The sequence below is a fragment of the Periophthalmus magnuspinnatus genome, chromosome 12 (genome assembly GCF_009829125.3).
Source record: "Periophthalmus magnuspinnatus isolate fPerMag1 chromosome 12, fPerMag1.2.pri, whole genome shotgun sequence".
Taxonomy (NCBI): Eukaryota; Metazoa; Chordata; class Actinopteri; order Gobiiformes; family Gobiidae; genus Periophthalmus; species Periophthalmus magnuspinnatus.
The window spans coordinates 16,208,992-16,232,900 of NC_047137.1; the positions used below are offsets into that span (position 1 = coordinate 16,208,992).

General features: G+C 40.6%; 2 protein-coding genes across 2 annotated transcripts in view; both read left to right on the forward strand.

The window, feature by feature from the left end:
* The first annotated feature begins 715 nt into the window (after window positions 1-715).
* LOC129456129 (protein mono-ADP-ribosyltransferase PARP12-like) lies at window positions 716-20,404 on the forward strand. The gene is made up of 12 exons (XM_033976064.2): window positions 716-1,023; window positions 3,658-3,793; window positions 6,052-6,394; window positions 7,411-7,461; window positions 7,545-7,671; window positions 8,703-8,868; window positions 10,434-10,554; window positions 12,171-12,261; window positions 13,409-13,481; window positions 14,284-14,414; window positions 15,502-15,653; window positions 16,728-20,404. Exons 1-12 carry the CDS (start codon window positions 746-748, stop codon window positions 17,723-17,725), a joined length of 2,667 nt encoding a protein of 888 aa, XP_033831955.1. The 5' UTR covers window positions 716-745; the 3' UTR covers window positions 17,726-20,404.
* A 3,268-nt stretch (window positions 20,405-23,672) lies between these two features.
* LOC117379552 (synapsin-3-like) overlaps window positions 23,673-23,909 on the forward strand; it is a 181,484-nt gene continuing 181,247 nt past the window's right edge. Inside the window, 1 exon segment of the mRNA XM_055225586.1 lies at window positions 23,673-23,726. The gene's annotated coding sequence lies outside the window, so the exon portion shown is untranslated.

Below are 23,909 nucleotides of genomic sequence, written 5' to 3' on the forward strand. Positions count from 1 at the left end.
TATTGTTTTTTATATTCTGTCTTTATTATTAATATAATTTTATTTTTATCTATTTTTATTATATTTTTTTATTTGTTTTATTATTGCCATTTTTATTTTTATTTGTTTTATTATTATATTATTTTTTAAACTTTATTTTTCATTTTATTTTATGTATTTATTTTATTAATATTAGTATATTTGTTTTATTGTAATTTTATTTGTATTACTTTATTAATATTGTTTTATTTTATTATTTTTTATTTGTTTTATTATTATTTTATTTTATTTTTAACTTTATTATTTATATATTTAATTAAATTTTATTATTATTTGTTTTTATTTGTTTTATTGTTATTTTTATTACTTTATTATTCATATTATATTGTTAGTTTTTTATTTTTTGTTTTATTATTTTATTTTTTACTTTATTATTCATATATTTTATTTTATTTTTATTTATTTTTATTTGTTTCATTGTTGGTTTTTTGTACACTTTATCATTAATATTATTTTATTTTATATATTTATTTTATTATAATTTTAGTTTTATTTATTTTATTTTCACTTGATAATATTTGTTGAGATAAATAACCCTCTGGTGTAGCTCACATTATCACATAGAACAGCGCCCTCTGGTGGATCCCTCCCGCAGCAGCGTCAGTTTGATGAATTGTCAGTGGTTTAGTTTCGGTTTCCTGTAATAATCGTCCCTCTCGCTCGGTTTTGTCCCGCTGTGTCTCTGGGCTGTGTCTCTTTCTGTCCCATGATCCTGATGGACGCGGTGATACTGAAGTTCATCGTGAATAACGGCGGCGCGGCGGTGACCGGGGACCTGCTGTTCAACCTGTGCGACGCGACCACGTTTTTACGCATCATAAACGGCGACGAGAAGTTTGTGTCGTGCTCCGTCGGCGGGACTCCGAAGGTGGTTGTCCGGAGCAGAGTGAGGCTGTGCCGGGTCAGAGAGTGTCCGGGCTGCGCGGGGCTGCACCTCTGCAAGAACTTCCTCCTGTCTGGAGCGTGTCACTTCAGCCAGCGCAGGTGAACTTTTCAGGATCATCGTTTCATGTTTTCAAGTGAATAATGATGCGTTTTTGTTGGAGTTTAATGTGTTTTAGGAAAAAAAAAAAAAAAAATCACTGTGACGATGACTTAAAGGCTCATTACGTAACTTTTCTGATGAGTCTTGTCTTTATGGAGATGTTTTAGTCTATTGAAGTTATGTGTCTCCATGGAAACAAGGACGTGCCAAGTTACAGGTCAGATCTGTGGAGATGTTCAACAGTACGATATAAAAACTTATCTGTCTCCATGGAAACAAAGAGGTTATACCGCCAGGCCAAGTTACGGGTCAGATCTGTGGAGATGTTCTACTAAACTTATCAATCTCCATGGAAACAGGAAGGTTCTGCTATCAGGCCAAGTTACGGGTCAGATCTGTGGAGATGTTATACAGTATGATATTAAACTTATCTGTCTCCATGGAAACAAGAAGGCGCCGCCACCAGGCTAAGTTACAGGTCAGATCTGTGGAGATGTCCAAGTAAACTTATCTATCTCCATGGAAACAAGAACGTGCCGCAACCAAGCCAAGTTACAGGTCAGATCTGTGGAGATGTACTACAGTATGATATTAAACTTATCCGTCTCCATGGAAACAAGAAGGTTCTGCCATCACGCCAAGTTACAGGTCAGATCTGTGGAGACGTTATAGTTTTGTTCTACTGTACAATATTAAACGTATCTATCTCCATGGAAACAAGAACGTGCCGCAACCAAGCCAAGTTACAGGTCAGATCTGTGGAGAAGTTCTACAATGTGATATTAAACCTATCAGTCTCCATGGAAACAAGAAGGCGCCGCCACCAGTCCAAGTTACAGGTCAGATCTGTGGAGAAGTTATAGTTTTGCTCTATAAAAACACTTGTAATTGACTTAACCGCGAGAACGATGAGCCGTACAGAACCGCAGAAGAACATATCAGTAAAGCGATCAGATCTCCATGGAGACGGGGAAGCGGCAGGCAGCGGAAAAGTCCCTCAGTGCACCTTTAAACCCTAATATTAATTGAATGTACTTGTGTGTGTTGTTCAGTTGGTTCAGTGTGGGCTCCGTTTGGACGATACTCTATATTTTTTTATTTTTTTTTATTGCTGAGTTTGAAATAACAAAGCTGCTACTAGAAACTAAAACTACCTTCAGAAAAAAACATATTCATCTTTCACCGGAACACCTTTGTTGTTTTAGCCTGTGTCTGTTTCATTTCTCCCTCCTCCTCGCCCTCGCTCTTTGTTCCTGTTTTGTTTAAACAAAAACGCGAGTGAGCTGATCTGCTCTTTTATTGCACATAGTGATAAGGTTTTGTACTTTTGCCCTGTGCAGATAAACGTGGTACAGGTGGCACTGCTGGGGAATTGTGCCTTATTTATATCACTACCCTTAAAGCTGCATTATGTAACTTTTATGACAGGAGGAGTGTGTCCATGGAAGTGTTATTGCTTTGTCTTGCATGAATTATACAGTTGTCCCTCACTATATCGTGCTTCACCTTTCACGGTCTTGTTATTTCGTGGATTTTTTAGTGCAATTTTACCTTTTTTTTTACATCGTATGAACGTGTATTGTGTCCTGCGTCCTGATTGGCTGTTGGACTGTAGACCATTGTGTTCTTTGTCCTGATTGGCTGTTGGACTGTAGACCATTGTCCATCAGTCTCCTCCGTGCCGTGTCTCCTGTCCAGTACAGAATGTGTTCAGACTAATTTACATAAACGTTGGATCGCAGTGTGACTCTGAAGTGCTGTACGTTTGCGATTTGTTTTCTCCCCGACAAAACCCACAATGTCGATGAAACGTTCTGCACCGACAAAGACGCCTACGAAGGTTTGAACTTTGAGAGAGTTTAAACGAGAGAGAAATGTGAGAAAATGTTAACGCCTGTGTGAGAAAAGTGTATAAAGTGTGTGGTGAGGGGTTTTACAGACAAAAACATAGAGAATAATGTAAAAAATAAAGCTGATACTTCGCGGATTTCGTTTATTGTGGGTTATTTTTAGAACGTAACCCCCACGATAAACCAGGGACCACTGTATTGTACGTCATCAGAGGTATAATACTCCCTACACACTGTCACAATGATTTTACAGCCTCGTACTGATGATAAATAAACTTGTTTTTTTTTACATTTCCCAACAATGACCGGTAAAATTTTAGTTTTACAAAAAGTAACAGAGCGCTAGGAATCGTTTTAACACAGTGGGTATATAGACCCAAAAAAAAGTACCGTTTATCTCCATGGAGACAAGCAGGTCACAGCACCACGGCGGTAATTTTGAGCCACAAGAACAACCGTAACGACAAACCTGCAAGATATTTAACGCAAAAAAAAGACGTTACAGCAACTTTTTTATGTTGTGAAGCAAAAATCTGAAATGCACACACTCTCTAACCTAAATCCACAGATATTATCACACACGAGAAGTTATTTGGTAAAGATTCGTGCAAAACATATAGAATAATTGTAAAAAATAAAGCTGATACTTCGCGGATTTCGCCTGTTGCAGGTTATTTTTAGAACGTGACCGCCGCGATAAACCGGGGACGATATAAACACCAGCGTATTGTCAAAAGGACGAGCTCACGATGCGACTTTCACGTCCATGTTGTCCCGTTTTAGGAGAGGATGCCTGTTCTCCCACGATCTGGACTCCAGTCACAACATGGAGGTGCTGAGGGCCAACGGTCTGGAGACTCTGACCAGGGCGGAGCTGTGTCTGCTCCTGCTGCAGAGTGACCCCACACTGCTCCCACAGGTCAGTGCACGCAACTACATCTGAGTACCGTGTTTTCTGGACTATACGTCGCACTTTTTTCATAGTTTGGCCGGGACTTAAAATTATGTGTGAGTTAAATGTGAAATATATGTTTTTTTCTTTATTATTATGCATTTTTTGGCTGGTGCGACTTATACTCCAAGTACGACTTATACTCCGGAGCGACTTATACTCCGGAGCGACTTATACTCCAATGCGACTTATACTCCAATGCGACTTATACTCCAGTACGACTTATACTCCAGAGCGACTTATACTCCAGAGCGACTTATACTCCAGAGCGACTTATACTCCAGAGTGACTTATACTCCAGAGCGACTTATACTCCAATGCGACTTATACTCCAATGCGACTTATACTCCGGAGCGACTTATACTCCGGAGCGACTTATACTCCGGTGCGACTTATACTCCAAGTATGACTTATACTCCGGAGCGACTTATACTCCGGAGCGACTTATACTCCGGAGCGACTTATACTCCGGAGCGACTTATACTCCGGTGCGACTTATACTCCGGAGCGACTTATACTCCGGTGCGACTTATACTCCAGAGCGACTTATACTCCAGAGCGACTTATACTCCAAGTGCGACTTATACTCCAAGTACGACTTATACTCCAAGTACGATTTATACTCCAGAGCGACTTATACTCCAGAGCGACTTATACTCCAGAGCGACTTATACTCCAAGTGCGACGTATACTCCGGTGCGACTTATACTCCAGAGCGACTTATGCTCCAGAGCGACTTATACTCCAAGTGCGACTTATACTCCAAGTACGATTTATACTCCAGAGCGACTTATACTCCAGAGCGACTTATACTCCAGAGCGACTTATACTCCAGAGCGACTTATACTCCAAGTGCGACGTATACTCCGGTGCGACTTATACTCCAGAGCGACTTATGCTCCAGAGCGACTTATACTCCAAGTGCGACTTATACTCCAAGTACGATTTATACTCCAGAGCGACTTATACTCCAGAGCGACTTATACTCCAGAGCGACTTATACTCCAGAGCGACTTATACTCCAGAGCGACTTATACTCCAGAAAATACGATACACACCTGCAGTTGAAACCAGACCTTTACATACACTATATAAAAACACACATATGCTTTTTTTCCCTCACTATCAGACGTGAAATCAGACTAAACTTCTCCTGTTTCAGGTCAATTAGGATTAACAAAATTATTTCTATTTGCTAAATGCCAGAATAATGAGAGCAGGATTTTTAAGACTATTTTTCACGACCTTCATTAAAGTCAGAAGTTTTCATACAGTGAGATTACTATGACTAAACAATTTGGGAAAACCCAGATGGTGATGTCATGTTTTTGAAGCCCACCTGAAACACACTTTGCTTCTTTGCGTAACATCATGAGAAAGTCAAAAGAAATCAGCCAAGAAATCAGGAAGAGAACTGTGGACCTGCACAAGTTTGGTTCATCCTTGGTGGAATTTCCAGACGCCTGAAGGAGCCACGTTCATCTGTTCAAACTATTACGTAAGTATAAAGACGCTCAGGCAGAGACGGGCTCTGTGTCCCAGAGATAAACACTCTTTGGTCTGAAATGTGCAGATCAACCCAAGAACAGAAGCAAAAGACCTTGTGAAGATGCTGCTGAAGCTGATAAGAGTGTGTCATTATCCACAGTGAAACCAGGACTGTACCGACATGGGCTGAAAAGGACACTGCAGGAAGAAGAAACATTAAAAAAAAGACAGATTAGAGTTTGCAAATCCACACGGGGATAAAGATCTTCACTTTTGGAGACATGTCCTGTGGTCTGACGAAACTAAAATTGAACTGTAATGAGCTTTGTTACGTTTGGAGGAAAAAGGGGGAAGCTTGCAAGCCTGAAACACCATTCCAACTGTGACATACGGGGGTTATGTCATCATGTCGTGGGCTTGTTTTGCTGCACTTCACAAAATAGACACATCAGGAGGAAAGAACATTCTGTGGAAATACTGAAGCAACATCTCAAAATATCATCCAGGAAGTTAAAGCTCCAACTGGACAATGATCTGAAGCTGCTGACAAAGTGGTTACAAAGTGGCTTAAGGGTAACAAAGTGCAAACAAAAACTTTTTACTCTTAAAGTACAATTTTAATCGGGTGCTTTAATACTTTTACTTAAGTAGATTTGTCCATTTGAGACTTTTACTTTTACCTCTGTATCTGTACTTAAGTCTTTCTTCTACCTGATCAGTTCATATTTCTTTTCTAGATTTGCTACAACTACAACAACGACCAGTGCAGAGATGGCTGCCACAGACTCCACATCTGCGAGAAGTTTGCCGCCTGCAGCTGCCCCCGGACCCACGACTTCTCCGCTCCACAACCTTTGAAAATCCTGCAGGAAAAACAGATCCCTGAACATCTGATGAGCTCTTTAAAGTCTGTGTATGCTAACAAGGACGTGCTGAGGTTCGCCGATAAGAAGGCAGGACGCAACGGGAACGAGGGCAGCAGTTTGGCCAAAAGATCTTTTTCCTGTGGGGACCTTCTCGGAGCTGTTGATGTCGAGGTGGGCGGAGACGGGGCGGGGCGAGTTAACCAAAGACAACGAGGTAAATTCCTATAGGCCTGTCGTGTCGTTTTTTTTGTTTTTTTTTTTGTACTTTTCTGAAGATTTGAGCTGTAAAACATTGAAAAAAGTTGAATTTGTCTATGGAGCTCAACAGTGACGTTTGCGCTGTTTCCAGAAGTAAAATTTCCATTCATTTTTCCTATAGACTTTTTGAAAATTTCACATATAATAAGACAAACATACTAAGGCAATAAGGCATCACGGAGGCTAACTAGATACGTGCTAACCAGCTATATGCCAACCAGCTACATGCAACCCAGCTACATGCTAACAGATATATGCTAACCAGCTAAGTACAAACCAGCTATGTGCAAACCATTTAAGTGCTAACCAGCTACATGCTAACCAGCTACGTGCTAACCAGCTACGTACAAACCAGCTACGTGCTAACCAACTACGTGCAAACCAGCTACGTGCTAACCAACTACATGCAAACCAGCTACGTACAAACCAGCTACGTGCTAACCAACTACGTGCAAACCAGCTATGTGCTAACCAGCTACGTGCAAACCAGCTACGTGCAAAACAGCTACGTGCAAACCTGCAACATGCTAACCAACTACGTGCTAACCAGCTCCGTGCTAACCAGCTACGTGCAAACCAGCTATGTGCAAACCAGCTACATGCTAACCAGCTACGTGCAAACCTGTTACATGCTAACCAGCTACATGCTAACCAGCTACGTGCAAACCAGTTACGTTCAAACCAGCTATATGCTAACCAGCTACGTTCAAACCAGCTACGTGTTAACTAGCTAAGTGCTACGTGCAAACTGGCTACGTACAAACCAGCTAAATGCTAACCAGCTATGTACCTAACCAGCTACGTGCAAGTCAGCTGCGTGCAAACCAGCTAAGTGCTAACCAGCTAAGTGCTAACCAGCTAAGTGCTAACCAGCTACGTTTTAATAGAATAAAAACACAACAATAACACTGTTCTGTCATATTCACGTACCATCCACACGTCTTTATATTTTTAACAACTTTGAATTCGCAGATAAAACCGAGATCTGCATGTATTTCATCAAAGGACACTGTAAACATGAAGGTGAGCTGAGTGCGCGCAAAACTATTTCATTTTAAACTGCTTTTTACAAAATCGTAATAATAATTGTGTTTGTTTACCCACAGATCGCTGTTTCAAAGCTCATGACAAGATGCCGTACAGATGGGAGATCAGAAGGGGGCGCCAGTGGACCGCTCTTGCTGAAAATGAGACCATAGAGAAAGACTACAGCGACCCCCAGAAAGTGTACAGGTGAGAAGGGCTGTCGCTGATGTGTTGCTACAAAAATAGACGATGAAACATAAACATAAACCAGGATTCTTAATGAACACGAGCTGCAATAAAAACACAAAATGCAGAGTTATAAAAGTTGTTTATAGTTCACAAAAATAGTGAAAAAGTACACCTCATAAGTTTGAATCTTTGTTCCGTCTTTCATGAATTGAACGATATCACGTCACATGGGCCGGAGAAGTGAGGAGTCGTCTGTATATATGTACTATTACAGCTACTACTACTACTACTACTACTACAATTAGAATTACAGCAACTACTACTACAGCTACAACAACTACTGCTACTACTACAACACTAACTACTGCTAAAACTACTACTACTACTACACCAACTACTACAAGTACTACTACAACTACTACAATAACAACTACAACTACTACAAGTACTTCTACACCAACTACTATTACAACAACTACTACAACGATTACTACAACTACAACAACAACTACTGCTAAAACTACTACTACAACAACTACTACAACGATTACTACAATTACTACAACAACAACTGCTAAAACTACTACTACTACAGCTACTACAATAACAACTACTACTACTACAAGTACTACTACAACAATTACTACAACGATTACTACAACTACAACAACAAACCCAGTGTGGAACGATTTGGAGCCCTGTTTAATGAGCTGCAGAACAGGGTGGAGCAGAGAGGTGGAGCTGGGGGCCCAGAGAGGTGGAGCTGGGGGCTGGGGGCCCAGAGAGGTGGAGCTGGAGGCTGGGGGTCCAGAGAGGTGGAGCTGGGGGCCCACTCGCACTGGCACAGGACTTGGACACACATGACCAGCCGCATGTATAAAACACATGTTAAGTTTAATAAGATTATCCTGTAGTTGTGCTGATAATTAAAGGGTAAAGTCAGGGGAGATAATTCTCAGTTCTCAGCTGTGACGTCTTTGACTTCGACTGTTACTTCCTCTTATAATAGTAAAAAGTTCATATTTATAATGTATGTTGGGTCTTTGCAGTACGTCCAGTCCTCCTGTGTATTTCGACACTATGACGTGTGGGACAGAGGACGTGAGGCGTCTCTCGACTGTGAACTCTGTGCTGCAGCCGGACTTTATCCACACCACAGACTGGCTCTGGTACTGGGAGGACGAGTACGGCGTCTGGAACCAGTACGCAGCTGTGGTAAGTATTAGACTTTTCTTACGCACACACCTCAATCTGATTATTGTGATGATAAACTGCCATCCATCCATTTATCCATTTATCCATTTTTTTTCCGCTTATCCGGGGCTCGGTAGCAGGGGCAAGCGGTCTAAGCAGGGACTCCTAGACTTCCCACACCCCAGACACTTCCTCCAGCTCCTCCAGTCTTTACCCAAAGCTCAGATAAGAGTAGAAACGGAGATTGAGCGGTAAATCGAGAGCTTTGCCTTTCGACTCGGCTCCTTCTTTACCAAACTGACCGATACAGCGACCACATCCCTGCCGACGCTGCGCCGATCCGCTGAGGTGGAGGAGTTCAAGTATCTCGGGGTGACGATGAACTGATTTTACAAAAACACAACTTCTTCACCCTCATCCTCACCCGCACGTTATTCCAAGCGCGTCAACCCGAAGGTCGACGGTTCAAACTGTTATTGTGTCCATGGGCAAGACGTGTCACGCGCATCGCTCACGTATGAACGCAGCGTGTGGGTGGGAGAAGCCGATGGCGTAGATTGGCTTTCTCACGTCTATCAGCTCGCCCCAGGGCAGCCGCAGCTACAATAATGTCATTTACAGTAAAATCGAGGCGAAGATCACGGGCTGCGCTTCTGGCTTTCGAAATCGCTTTACGTTGAAAAACCGTCACTCCTCCCTCTGTAGCTGCTTCTGTCAGCCTCGCCGTTTTGGTCGGTTTTGGACTTTGTAATAATAAAAACGTGCGCACAATCGTCAAAGAGCTATCGTCCCTAATAGTGTCGTCTCGCCCTCGGCTACAAATAAACAGTGGATTTATACGTATCATCAAAACAATCATGCAACTTTAGTCTAGTCCAAGTGTCTCGAGGTCGCATCGTCTCGTACGCTAACAAACCGCGCGTAATAACAGATAGTACCACGAAGGTTACGTAAACAAACAAGTAAAGATTTAGGATTTTAAAAAGTCTTAAAATGTTCGTATTAACCCTCGACATGATCCTGTTGTTTTTATTTCACTATTGTGTCTGTAAATCAAGATATGAACTTTAATAACAGACAAATCAGGCGCCTTCTTTCCTTGAGGTCACTCCCGCTAGCGTTAGCAACAGGTTTGATTGACAGCGTTGCTAAGCGCCCGTTCCCTGCTAAACGAGTGGTGCGGGCGGGAAGAGGCGTCACCTTCAACAGCCTCGCTCCTGATTGGCTCTTTTCGGTTGGTCTGTGTCATAGGTGCCCAAACTTTTTTTCATCAAAACAGATAAAGCTGTGAAAAAACGTGTAATAAATGTATAAATTTGAATTAGATTGAGTCATAAAAACCTTGATTCAGGCTTAGATTCTCAATAGAACGCAGTAAATGTTTGATTTTGGCAAAAAGTTGTAGTAAAAAGTGTTGTTAAGGTAATGTGGGCCAGTTCACCTAGAAGTCTCGGGGCCAAAAAACAGTGATCTGAGGGCCGCTTTTGGAACCCGGGCCTTAGTTTGGACATGTCTTGGACTCTTCTGTTGTTAAAACCGTCCAGTTTCTCCAGAGTGGGGCTTTAAAGTTTCTTCTTGTGTTTTAGTCGAGTGAGCATCGCATGGCCAGCATCACCAGCAAAGACCTGGAGGAGATGTATCTGCGGAAGGACACGGACGCTGTGGAGTTCTCTGCGGGATCTCAGAAATACTCTCTCAGTTTTCAAGGTAAGATTTTAAATATATATAAATATTTTGGCTCATTCAAACTGTGTAAAAATAAAAACAGGAGCTAAACCAAGACCAAGTCTAATGCAGCGGTGGATGAAGTGTTAGTACAATTTTGACTCTTGAGTAACTTTTTATGTCTGTATCTGTACTTTTACTTAAGTCAAAGTAAAAGTATCACATTAAACAATCTACTTAAGAAAAAGTATTAAAGTACCTGTTTAAAAATGTACTTTAATAGTAAAAAGTAACAGTATTTCACCCGTGTTGTTCATTTGTTAAAGTGTAAATGTGGAGATATTGATTAAAAGTGACACATATTTTGTTCAACAGTAACAATACGAATCAATTTCTTAGTTTTCTTATGAATTTTGTGTTTTTATTTTTGTTTTTGCTCAAAGCCGAAGCTCAAACTCGAAAACTTTAGTCAGCCGTGAACATGTTAAAATAACTCGTCAAATCATATGAAAAGTACTTTTTACTTTTCAGTCTTGTTCATAAATGTAGTGGAGTAGAAAGTACAGATACTGCTCTCAAATGTACTCAAGTAAAAAGTATCCACTGTAAAATGTACTTAAGTAAAGTACAGATACCCAAAACTACTTGTGCGTCGTTACCTTGCACCACTGGTCTAATTTCTAATGTAAAATAGAGTTTTTGTCTGGTACATTTCTGTAAAATGGTGAATCTTGTGTTTTTGCTTCGGTCAATATTATCAATAGATCAAATTTTAACTCTGTCTCTAGACTTTTTATATCAGGGGCGTCAAACTCATTTTCACAAAGGGCCACATCAACAAAATGGTCGCCAGATGTCACTAACTGTAAGATAAATGTCACTAAATGTAACCGAATTTAATGTAAAATAAATGCAGCTACTTTTGAATCTTTAATTAACCTTTTTCTATATTTATTACTTATTCAAGTTACAAATATTTCACATGGATTTGCATAGATATGAAAAAAATGTCTGTTTAACTGTAAATCTAATGATAAACTGACATTTTAAAACAGTCATACCTTTAATTTACTTTGCCGTGGGCCACATAAAATGACGTGGCGGGCCGCATTTGGCCCACGGGCCTTGAGTTTGACACATGTGGTTTATATAAATGGACATAGCTAACCTGCTAGCCGCCGCGTTCCAAACAGGAAGTGAGCATTGGCGCATTGACTCTGGCTCCAATTCACTTTCTGTTGAAAAACTGTGTCCTCTCTCTGTACCTGCGTCTGTCAGACTCGTCATTTTGGTCTTAAATGTTCCGTATTAATCCGCTCGACAAGATCCTGGGGTTTTTATTTCACTTTTGTGTCTGTAAATCAAGATATGAACATTAATAACAGACAAATCTGACGCCTTCTTTCTCTGAGGTCACTTCTACTCGCGTTAGCAACAGGTTCGATTGACAGCGTTGCTAAGTTCCCGCCTTGTGCTAAACCGGCAGTTCGTCCAGGAGGGGGTGTTACCTTCAGCAGCCTCGCTCCTGATTGGCTCTTTGGTTGCTATGATACTCCCGGTCAGAACTCGTGTATAAATTAGCCGCTATACCTGCTATTTGACCGGTCACACTCACTTAATCCACTTCTTTACACAGTTTGTCACGTCTGTTTTTGCAGACATGATTCAGACGAACTTAAAACACGGCACCAAGCGTCTGGTGAGGAGACGGCCGCGGTTTGTCTCTGCGGCTGAAGTCCAGAACACCAGGTACAGCCAGTGATGGAAGACGACTGTGAAGCTGTATCTCGTTTCAGAATACAGAATCCATTAAAATATACATTTATACTGTATTTTTCGGGCTATAAGTTGCACTTTTTTTCATAGTTTGTCCAGGGATGCGATGTATATGTTTTTTTTTCTTCATTATTATGCATTTTTTGGCTTATACTCCAGAAAATACGGTCGTAAAAAGGACTGTGGTTGAGTTTCTAGTAAATTTAAAAAGCAAAATTGGGGGAATATAATCAAAATTTGCTTTACATATCAGGTGTGAATGTGAAGTATATGTTTTTTTCTTCATTATTATGCATTTTTTGGTTGATATGACTTATACTCTGGAAAATACGGGAGTAAAAAGGACTGTGGGTGACTTTGTAGTGAATTTAAAATGCAAAATTTGTGGGAAAATAGTCAAAATTCGCTCTACATATCGACCCAAATATATCAACAGAGCTGCTCGGGCGTTTTCTCTGGATCCTAAACAATCATATCATCAACAGCCATGAAAAAAAAAACATATTGGTTGATCTTTAATTAAAATGTATCGTGTTATCGATTCCGTTTAATGGTCCAACTTAGGCACTTAGAATACTTTACAGTTTTAGTTACATTATGGTGTAAAAATGCGACGTAGGATCAAAAAACTTCGTTCGTTGATTTTGTAGAAGGAAACAGTGTTGTACATACACAAGGAACCAGATGTTTAGATGTGTAGAAGGTTCACCTGTCACTTTAATCACTATATAAACTTATCTTCACTATATAGAAGCTGGGAATATATAGTTATGACAGTTTTTCTTCTTCTACTGGGAAACTTTTGGTTCTTTTTTGGCAATATGATGAGATTTGAGGTGTAGAAGGTTGAATTAATAACTCGTGTGACTCATTACAGGCACAAACTAATGTCTAAAGTGTTTAATTCTGCTGTTTACTCATAATTTTTTAACAATATTGTAGATTTAGAATAATGTTTGTGGTTTAGATCTGCACTGGTGTAAGTGAGTTTCAGTATTATCTTGTATCGTCGGGATTTACTTCAGCAATATATTGAATTTCAAAATGGATTATTGCATCCTAGGCTTAGTAAAATGTGGAAATCATTTTAAAATGTGTATATTTGACGTTTTCCTTGTAGAAAACGACCAGCAAACTCTACTGCTGTACCGGACTACTGGGACAAGACGCAGATCTCTCAAACTGGATACAAGGTAAGGTCTTTTTCACTCTTTTTTTACCCCACTCTTAGTAAACCTTTGTTTTTGGGATATATACCGTATTTTCCTGACTATAATCGCACTTTTTTATTGGCCGGGGGTGCGACTTATACTCAGATGCGATTTATATGTGAAATATGTGTTTTTCTTCATTGTTATGCATTTTTTGGCTGGTGCGACTTATACTCCAGAGCGACTTATACTCCAGAGCGACTTATACTCCAGAGGTACTTATACTCCAGAGCAACTTATACTCCAGAGGGATTTATACTCCAGAGGGACTTATACTCCGGAGCGACGTATACTCCGGAGCGACGTATACTCCGGAGCGACGTATACTCCGGAGCGACGTATACTCCGGTGCGACTTATACTCCGGAGCGATTTATACTCCGGAGCGATTTATACTCCGGTGCGACTTATACTCCGGTGCGACTTATACTCCAGAGGGACTTATACTCCGGAGGTACTTATACTCCAGAGCAACTTATACTCCAGAGGGATTTATACTCCAGAGGGACTTATACTCCGGAGCGACGTATACTCCGGTGCGATTTATACTCCGGAGCGACTTATACTCCGGAGCGACTTATACTCCGGAGCGACTTATACTCCGGAGCGACTTATACTCCGGAGCGACTTATACTCCGGTGCGATTTATACTCCGGAGCGACTTATACTCCGGAGCGACTTATACTCCGGAGCAACTTATACTCCGGAGCAACTTATACTCCAGAAATTACAGTACCTTGATAAAATTTGGCTCATGATTTAATAACTTGTGCGTTTCCTTGTAGCGAGTGACGGTGCCGCCCGCCTCAGAGGAATATAAAGAGATTCAACAGCTCTTCTCTCAAACTATGACGGATTTTAACCTCGTCCAAATCGAGAGGATCCAGAACAAAGCCTTGTGGGAGGCCTTCCAGCTGTACGTATTTTTAGTCTATGTTTAATTTGGAATCTTTAAGTTTATAATTAAAATTGTCAAAGAGGGTTATTTTGCAAAATCCGTTATCCATCATCCACATCGTTGCCTTCAAAAACCTGCCTGAAGAAGTTTTATATGTGAAATACAGGTGTATGTAACATCCATGTATGTTTGAGTAATTTAGCGATAACATTGTACTTTGTTGAACTTTATCATTTTTATTGAGATTAGACCATAGACTATTTAAAAAAAGTGGACTGAGTGAGTTTGACGTCACCCACAGCGTTCGGCTCCAGTCAAATGAAGCTAATCGAGGCTAGCAGTTATAGCGACTATTTTGGACACGTGTTCCATATTTGGAATTCCGACTGCAAGTATCATAGCAACTAAAGAGCCAATCAGGAGCGAGGAGGTTGAATCTGTCAACTGGATAAATTGTACGTTGCGTTGTTGCTAATGCAAATCATTGTTGCTAATGTAAATAGTTGTTGCTAATGCTGAAGGGAGCGACCTCTGGGAAAGATGCCGCCTGATTTGTCTGTTATTAATGTTCATATCTTGATTTACAGACACAAAAGTGAAATAAAACCCCAGGATCATGTAGAGGGTTAATACAAACATTTAAGACCAAAATGACGAGTCTGACAGCAGCAGGTACAGAGAGAGGACACAATAAAAAAAAAAAGAGAGAAATAAACTCAAAAATAACAATATAAATAATAAAATAAATAATACTTTAAAAAACAACTCAAAATTACAAAAAAATTAAAAATAAAAATACCAAAAAATAAACAAAATAAACAAAAAAAAACTCAAAATTTTAAAAAAAATGTAATAAAAAAAAAATCAAAATAACAAAAAAAAAACAAAAAAAAACAAAAAACGGTGACAGCGACTTTCAAATGTTAATGTGTTGTTTTCGATGTCTGTGTCCCTCAGTCGTCCAGGTCTGATCCACTTTGTCTTTTGCTGTTGTTTTCAATGAATATAGCATTTCCAAAAGATCGACAGTGTGTGTGTGTGTGTGTGTGTGTGTGTTAGCAATGAATGTGTACTCCATTAAAAGCTGTCGTTTCTGTTTTATAAGGCAAAAAAATCACATGAAGAACAACAACGGGAGAAAACCAGTCCTGGAGAAGAAGCTTTTCCACGGGACAGATCCTAAATATGTGGACGCGATCTGTGCCACAAACTTTGACTGGAGAGTGTGTGGACTCAATGGGACGTCTTTCGGACAAGGTGGGCTGTTGAAACATTGTTCTGACTGTGCACATCCACTAGGGGGCACCAAAGCTTAACGTTTGGCCTGAGTCAATATGAAGGACTGATATAGTGATGAAAAAAAACACTTTCTTTAGACGGTAGAATGTGATTTTCAACATTACATTCTTGATATTCCCATGTGGCCTTTTCTAGAGAGAGAGGAGGAAAGAGGAGGAATACAAGGAAGATGAGGAAAGAAAGAGGGTAAAGGAAGGTACACGGAGAGAAAACAGAGAGAGAGAGAGGAGGGGAAGAGAGGAAAGAGAAAGAGAGAACAGTGCTCAGTGCAGTAGGTTCATACTGGTCCATGTGTCTTATACTTGTGGAAGATACAGATCGAGATCATTAGAAAGACTTGGTCCTGGTTTAGATCTGGTTTGGTTCGGTTCTGGTTTAGTCCTAGTTTAGTCCTGGTTTAGCCCAGGTGTAAACTTGGATTGGTTTCGGTTTGGTTCTGGTTTGGTTCTGGTTTGGTTCTGGTTTAGTCCTGGTTTAGTCCCTGTTTAGTCCCTGTTTAGTCCTGGTTTAGTCCTGGTTTAGTCCTGGTTCAGTCCTGGTTCAGTCCTGGTTTAGTCCTGGTTTAGTCCTGGTTTGGTCCTGGTTTAGTCCTGGTTTAGTCCTGGTTCGGTCCTGGTTTGGTCCTGGTTTAGTCCTGGTTTAGTCCTGGTTTAGTCCTGGTTTAGTCCTGGTTTAGTCCTGGTTCAGTCCTGGTTCAGTCCTGGTTTAGTCCTGGTTCAGTCCTGGTTCAGTCCTGGTTTGGTCCTGGTTCGGTCCTGGTTCGGTCCTGGTTCGGTCCTGGTTCGGTCCTGGTTCAGTCCTGGTTCAGTCCTGGTTTAGTCCTGGTTCCGGTCCTGGTTTCGGTCCTGGTTCAGTCCTGGTTCGGTCCTGGTTCGGTCCTGGTTTAGTCCTGGTTTAGTCCTGGTTTAGTCCTGGTTTAGTCCTGTAATATCGGCCCTTTAACGATAGAATACAGTTCCACTGTTTCTCTCTGTTCTTTCTGTTCTTTATATCTGATGATCTTTCATTTTCACTTTCACTTTCTATTTTTAGGAAGCTACTTTGCCCGAGACGCCAAGTACTCCCACCGCTACACCGGCGACTCCGACCCACGCTTCATGTTCGTGTCTCGAGTTTTGGTCGGAGAATTCGCCAGAGGCTCGTCGGAGTACAGACGCCCTCCTTCTAGAGACGGAGGAGACGTGAACCTGTTCGACAGCTGCGTCAACAACATCGACAACCCGTCTATTTTTGTCGTATTCGAAAAACATCAAATATATCCCGAATACTTGCTGCAGTATGAACAGCCGAGCGTAGCTGACACACGGTTAAACGAGGCACTTACGATGTCAAGAAGGCTAACGATGGCCAGAGTAGCTAACCCCATCGCTGCCATTTTGGATCAGTCCAATCCAAGAGTCGATGCGCCGATATTAACGCCAATATTTAAGCCGGAAATAACCCACACCAAACCACTACAGCGGTCAGAAACGGTAACGAAGCCCGGCGTAACCGCAAAACCCTTAACTAAGCGGGACGTATCTAAAGCTGGAGAGCTAGCTTTGTCGCTATCTGCCGCCGTAGGTCAGCAACAAACTGGAGAGCTAGCTTTGTCGAGAGGTGCTATGATAAAAAAACTAAAAGCTAGAGAGCTAGCTTTGTCGAGAGCTGCTGCGATAGAAAAACTAAAAACTGGAGAGCTAGCATTGAGGAGATCTGCTACGATAGAACAACTAAAAGCTAGAGAGCGAGCTTTCCCGAGAGCTGCCGCCGTAGAAAAAATGGAAACTGGAGAGCGAGCTTTGTGGAGGTCGGATACGATAGAACAACCAAAACCTAGAACACTAGCTTGGTTGCGATCTGCTGCCGTAGAACAACCAAAAACGGTCCTAAGCGACGACTCGGGAATCGTTTATTCAGAACCAAAGCGTGTGGTTATTCCAAGTTGCTTCACCTCCTCAGAGCGTTCTTCTTCTCACTCTGTCGTGTCATCGAGCCGATCCTCCACTCCGGCGTCTTATTCGTATTTGCAGGATTGGGTTAAAAAATGATAAATTAAAAGTGACAGATTAGATTAGACTGCGCTTTTCGCTAAAACAAAGTTAAACGTCATTGTGTTTAAAGGGCTTTTTATTACGCCTGCAGATTTAGGCAGATTCAGGCTGAGTTCTTCTCTCAAACGCTCTGTTCCACCTTGTGATGTCATCGCGTGGTGATACAGGAAGTGCTCCACTGTGTTTTTAAACTTCACACACCTTCACTTCTAGAATAATTTGGATAATTTCAGCCCTGGAATTGCCACTTATCTCTGCTAAACTAAAGGTAAAAGGAGCTGTTAACTTGTAAAACTACCACTTGATGACATCACAAGGTGGAACAGAGCGTTTTGAGCTTTGGAGATGTCACAGACGAAACAAATCACAACTCCAGGTCTGTTTTTGAGGAGGAAACAACATTATAACACGACTTAAAGCTCAAAAGAGTCAGTTTTGTGTAATATAGGACCTTTAAAGTGCATTATGTAACTTTTCCGGTGGGAGGGACGTTGCTCGTTTGTTTCCATGGAGACTTTACTGCTTTTCCTGGAGTGTTTCACAGCAGTACGGCATTAAACCTGGCTATCTTGCATTTATTCAGTTATTCAAATGTGTCCAAGGCAAAGCAGTCACGTCGCCATGGAGACGAGAAGATGGCGGACTCTTCACGAGAAAAGTTACATAATACAGATTTAAGGAATATCTGTTTTTACACTGGATCTGTTGTATTTTAAAGCAAAAATTTAGCAACTCTAGTGCTGATCAGTGATGGTAGAAGTACTCCATTTTGAAAAGTAAAAGTAAAAGTCAGGGCGAAAAAATACTCAAGTAAAAGTATCACATGAAAAAATCTACTTAAGTAAGTTCCTTTTTCCCATTAGATTTGAGCCGTGGAGGGTTGAATAAATCACTTTTATGACTCGTTATAGACACAAAACTATTTAGTGTTTTTTTCTACTTTTCTTCCATTACAGTTTGTGTTTTTGAGCTTAACGTTTAGAATCGTTTTTTGGGGATAATTCTACTCAAAAGTCGCATAAATCAGTTTCAATACTAATTATTTATCAGCTACTTTCTTCCTTCTCTTTGTTTTTTATTAACCTCCCCCCTTTCTCTTCCTCTCTCTCTCTCCCTTTCTCACATTATTCCTCCTTTCCTCTTTCTCCCTCTCTCCCTCTTTCTCTCTCCTCTTTCTTTCTCACCCTTTCTCTCCCTGTCTCAATCTCTCCCTCTCCTCTTTCTTTCTCTCTCTTTCTCTCTCTCTTTCTCTCCATTTCTTCCTCTTTCTCTCTCCTCTTTCTTTGTCACCCTCTCTCTCCCTGTCTCTGTCTCTTGCTCTCTCTTTTTCTCTCCATCTCTCCCTCTCTCTCTCCTCCTTCTTTCTCCCTCTCTCTCTTTCTCTCCATTTCTTCCCCTCTCTCTCCTCTTTCTTTCTCACCCTCTCTCTCCCTGTCTCCGTCTCTTGCTCTCGCTCTTTCTTTCGCTCTCTTTCTCTCCATTTCTCCCTCTCTTTCTCTCTCTTCTTTCTCACCCTCTCTCTCCCTGTCTCTGTCTCTCTCTTTCTCCCTCTCTCTCTCTCTGTTTCGTTTATCATCTATTTTTACTTCAGTGATATATCGGAACTTCGAAATACGTTATCGTGAAAGGCGGAATAAAGCGAATAGATACGTTAAAAGTCTTACTGGGGAAAATTCCAGGCAAATACGGCAACGTCGTATCCATGGAGACGAGCAGAAAAGTTACGTAAAAGAGAAACAGCGTCGTTCGGTAATAAATGGGGAAACTTGAACTTCATATGTCCCGTAAATAAAAAATACAGGAAAAATATAAAAAAAAACACCAAACTCTTAAACTGGACGATGAACACTGGAAAAAAATAAAATAAATAAATAAAATAAAAATACGGGACATATAAAAAAATAAATAAATAAATCTATGCTCTGTAAAAATTTAAGTGATAATACTATTACTACTAAATAAATAAATAAATATGTATATAAAAAAAAAGTTTTATCACATGTCACATATTTGTATCATAGACATCATGTTTATATAAATAATATATAAATGGACATAGCGAACATGCTAGCTGGCACGTTCCAAACAGGAAGTGCTCCATCGACTCTGGCTTCAGTTCACTTTCTATTGAAAAACTGTGTCCTCTCTGTCCATAACTGCTGCTTCAGACTCGTCATTTTAGTCTTAAATGTATTAACCCTCTACATGATCCTGGGGTTCATTTTTAAGTTTATTTTTAAGTTTGTTTTTTTTTTGTTTGTTTGTTTTTTTTTATTATTATTTTGAGGGTTACTTTGTTTTGTTTTGTTTTTTTAAATTATTTTTTTATTTTGCATTTTTTTTATTTATTTTTTAATTTTTAATTTTTGGTTATTTTGAGTTGTTTTTTATTATTATTTATTTTATTGTTTATATTGTTATTTTGAGTTTATTTTTCTTTTCTTTTCTTTTTTTTATCTGTGTCCTCTCTCTGTATTTGCTGCTTCAGACTCATTTTGGTCTTAAATGTTCCTCTACATGATCCCGGGGTTTTTATTTCACTATTGTGTCGTAAATCAAGATCTGAACATTAATAACAGACAAATCCGACGCCGTCTTTCCCCGAGGTCGCTCCTGTTACCGTTAGCAACAGGTTTGACTGAACACATCCTGTCGTGTTCTTCATGTTTGATTGTAGCGTGAATCATAAAATGCTTTAATTTCCTTTTTATTTGTAAAATGTATAAATAAAAACTTAAAATGTGTGATTTTACTTTTGTGGTGTTTGTCGTATTAATAAAGAATGACCCAGGACACACCGGAGCAACTGTGTCTCTCGGCTGGACTGGGAACGCCTCGGAGTTCCACTGGAGGAGGTGTCTGGGGTGAGGGAAGTCTGTAAGTCTCTGCTTAGACTGATGACCCCGCGACCCGGGCCCGGATAAGAGTCTGTTTTATGTAAGTGAGTGAACAACTGGTACACACAGTCACAAAACAACAAATCAAAACATAAATAATCATCAGAAAATTCACTTTATAAGAGAAAAGTGCAGAATAAACCCCTTTAGTCACAGCAGATAAACAACCGTCTGAGTCTGGATTTAAACAGACGCCTGAGTCACATCTTCAGGAAGAATGTTCCAGGTTTTAACTGCACAAAAATGAAACTGATTCAACATGTTTAGTCCTGGTTTAGTCCTGGTTTAGTCCTGGTTTAGTCCTGGTTTAGTCCTGGTTTAGTCCTGGTTTAGTCCTGGTTTAGTCTTGGTTTAGTCCTGGTTTAGTCTTGGTTTAGTCTTGGTTTTGTCCATGTTTAGTCCTGGTTTAGTCCTGGTTTAGTCCTGGTTTAGTCCTGGTTTAGTCTTGGTTTTGTCCATGTTTAGTCCTGGTTTAGTCCTGGTTTAGTCTTGGTTTAGTCTTGGTTTGGTCCTGGTTTAGTCCTGGTTTAGTCCTGGTTTAGTCCTGGTTTAGTCTTGGTTTAGTCTTGGTTTTGTCCATGTTTAGTCCTGGTTTAGTCCTGGTTTAGTCCTGGTTTAGTCTTGGTTTAGTCTTGGTTTGGTCCTGGTTTAGTCCTGGTTTAGTCCTGGTTTAGTCCTGGTTTAGTCTTGGTTTAGTCTTGGTTTTGTCCATGTTTAGTCCTGGTTTAGTCCTGGTTTAGTCTTGGTTTAGTCTTGGTTTGGTCCTGGTTTAGTCCTGGTTTAGTCCTGGTTTAGTCCTGGTTTAGTCTTGGTTTAGTCTTGGTTTTGTCCATGTTTAGTCCTGGTTTAGTCCTGGTTTAGTCCTGGTTTAGTCTTGGTTTAGTCTTGGTTTTGTCCATGTTTAGTCCTGGTTTAGTCCTGGTTTAGTCTTGGTTTAGTCTTGGTTTGGTCCTGGTTTAGTCCTGGTTTAGTCCTGGTTTAGTCTTGGTTTAGTCTTGGTTTTGTCCATGTTTAGTCCTGGTTTAGTCCTGGTTTAGTCCTGGTTTAGTTCTGGTTGAGTCCTGGTTTAGTCCTGGTTTAGTCCTGGTTTAGGCCTGGTTTAGTCCTGGTTTAGTCCTGGTTTAGTTCTGGTTTAGTCCTGTTCTAGTCCTGGTTTTGTCCTGGTTTAGGCCTGGTTTAGTCTTGGTTTAGTCTTGGTTTAGTCTTGGTTTAGTCCTGGTTTAGTCTTGGTTTAGTCTTGGTTTAGTCCTGGCTTAGGCCTGGTTTAGTCCTGGTTTAGTCCTGGTTTAGTCCTGGTTTAGTTCTGGTTTAGTCCTGGTTTAGTCCTTGTTTAGTCCTGGTTTAGTCCTGGTTTGTTCCATGTTTAGTCCTGGTTTAGTCCTGGTTTAGTCCCGGTCTAGTCAGTTTTGATGTGGTTTAGGTGAAGTGTGAACACAGGAACTAAACCTGTTCTAGGTCCGACTGGAAACTTGAAATGTTCCATAATGAAACTTAAAGGTTCTATATGACACAAAACTGACTCTTTAGCTTTAAGTCGTGTTATAATGTTGTTACTTTTTCAAAAACAGACCTGGAGTTGTGTTTTGTTTCATTCACACATGTTTGAGTCACACTTTATTATTAGTCTGTCTCATCTACAAAGCTCAAAACGCTCTGTTCCACCTCGTGATGTCATCAAGTGGGAGTTTCCAAGTCAACAACTATGTTTTACCTTTAGTTCAGTCGAGATAAGCGGCAACTCCAGAAGCTGAAATGATCCAAATGATTCTAGAAATGAAGGTGTGTGGAGTTTAAAAACACAGTCGAGCACTTCCTGTATCACCACACGATGACATCACAAGGTGGAACGGAGCGTTTTTTTTCAGTTTGAGAGAAAAACTCAGCGTAAATCTGCAGTGTTTGTTTGTGCGTTAAACGTGTGTGAGTGAAACAAAAACAAAAAAACACAACTCCAGGTCTGTTAGTGACGAGGAAACACGGTCCTTTAAGTTTTCTCTTGGATTCGACGTAAATTCAAATAAAACAGGAGTAAAGAGTATTACGTAACATTACTAAAGTTGCGGTTGTACCTCGGCTAAAAGCGTCCTGACAAATCCATCAAAGAGAGAATCAGGTTTCCTTTATGAATTAAATATGACGCAGTTGTTTGGGTTTTGTTGGAGGAGGATTCTGCTGAGTCCAGAGAGTTCAGGTCCAAGAACAGTAAAAGCTTCAATGGCAGTGTCCCAGGTGCAGGACGGGGACGGGGACGGGGACGAGGACGGGACAGGACGGGACAGGACGGGCGTCGGCTCGTTTCACTAATCGACTTGTTCTTAAAGGGCCCATGTTACACTGTTTTCTGATCCGTTTAACACACAAACGCTGCACATTTAGGCTTCATTCTTCTCTCAAAGGAAAAAAAACACTCTGTTCCACCTTGTGATGTCATCAAGTGGTAGTACAGGAAGTGCTCCACTGTGTTTTCAAACTAAATACATCTTCAGTTGTTATTTATTTATATTATTTATTTATTTCATTTATGTATTATTTATTTATTATTATTTTTAAATTTATGTATTTATTTTATTTTTTATTTTATTTATTTATTTTATTTATTTATTATTTATTTATTTTATTTATTTATTGGTTTATTATTTTTCATTTTTTAATTTATTGTATTTTTTTTTATTTTTTTAAATTTACTTATTATTTTTTATTTACTTATTTATTTATTTAGTCCCGGTCCAGATCCACGCCCACTTTCCTCTTTTCATCCAATCAGCTGCAGAGGAGCGACTGCGGCGGTGGGGCTCGTGACGATCGCGCATCCTCACGCTCCACGATCCGTTCCCGGCATGCATTGTGGCGAGCGCGAGGCGAGTGGATCGTGGAGTGATACAGGAGGAGGAGAAGAGAGGACCCCAGGCTGAGAGAGAGAGAGAGAGAGAGAGAGAGAGAAGGCAGCAGCAGCAGCAGAAGAAGAAGAAGAAGAGAGAAGCGAGAGAGAGAGAGAGCGTGGACCAGCGCGCGTAAAAGGAGCAAAAACAGGAGCAATAAACACAAAGTCCAAGGAGTAAACGCGCCACAGAGGAAAGAAAAGACATCACCAAAGCGCTCAGGTACGATGCAGAGATGTTGGATTTGTGCCATGCGCGTCCCATATGCGCGTCTCGAGATGTGATGCTCCCGTGGAATTAGCAGGAGCGGCTAACCTGCTCCTAGCGTTTCCCCCGCAGCTTCATTTCGCGCAAACTTTGTATTTAAAACGAGGCATGTTCGCAGCCAGCCCCGGGTCTTTGTGT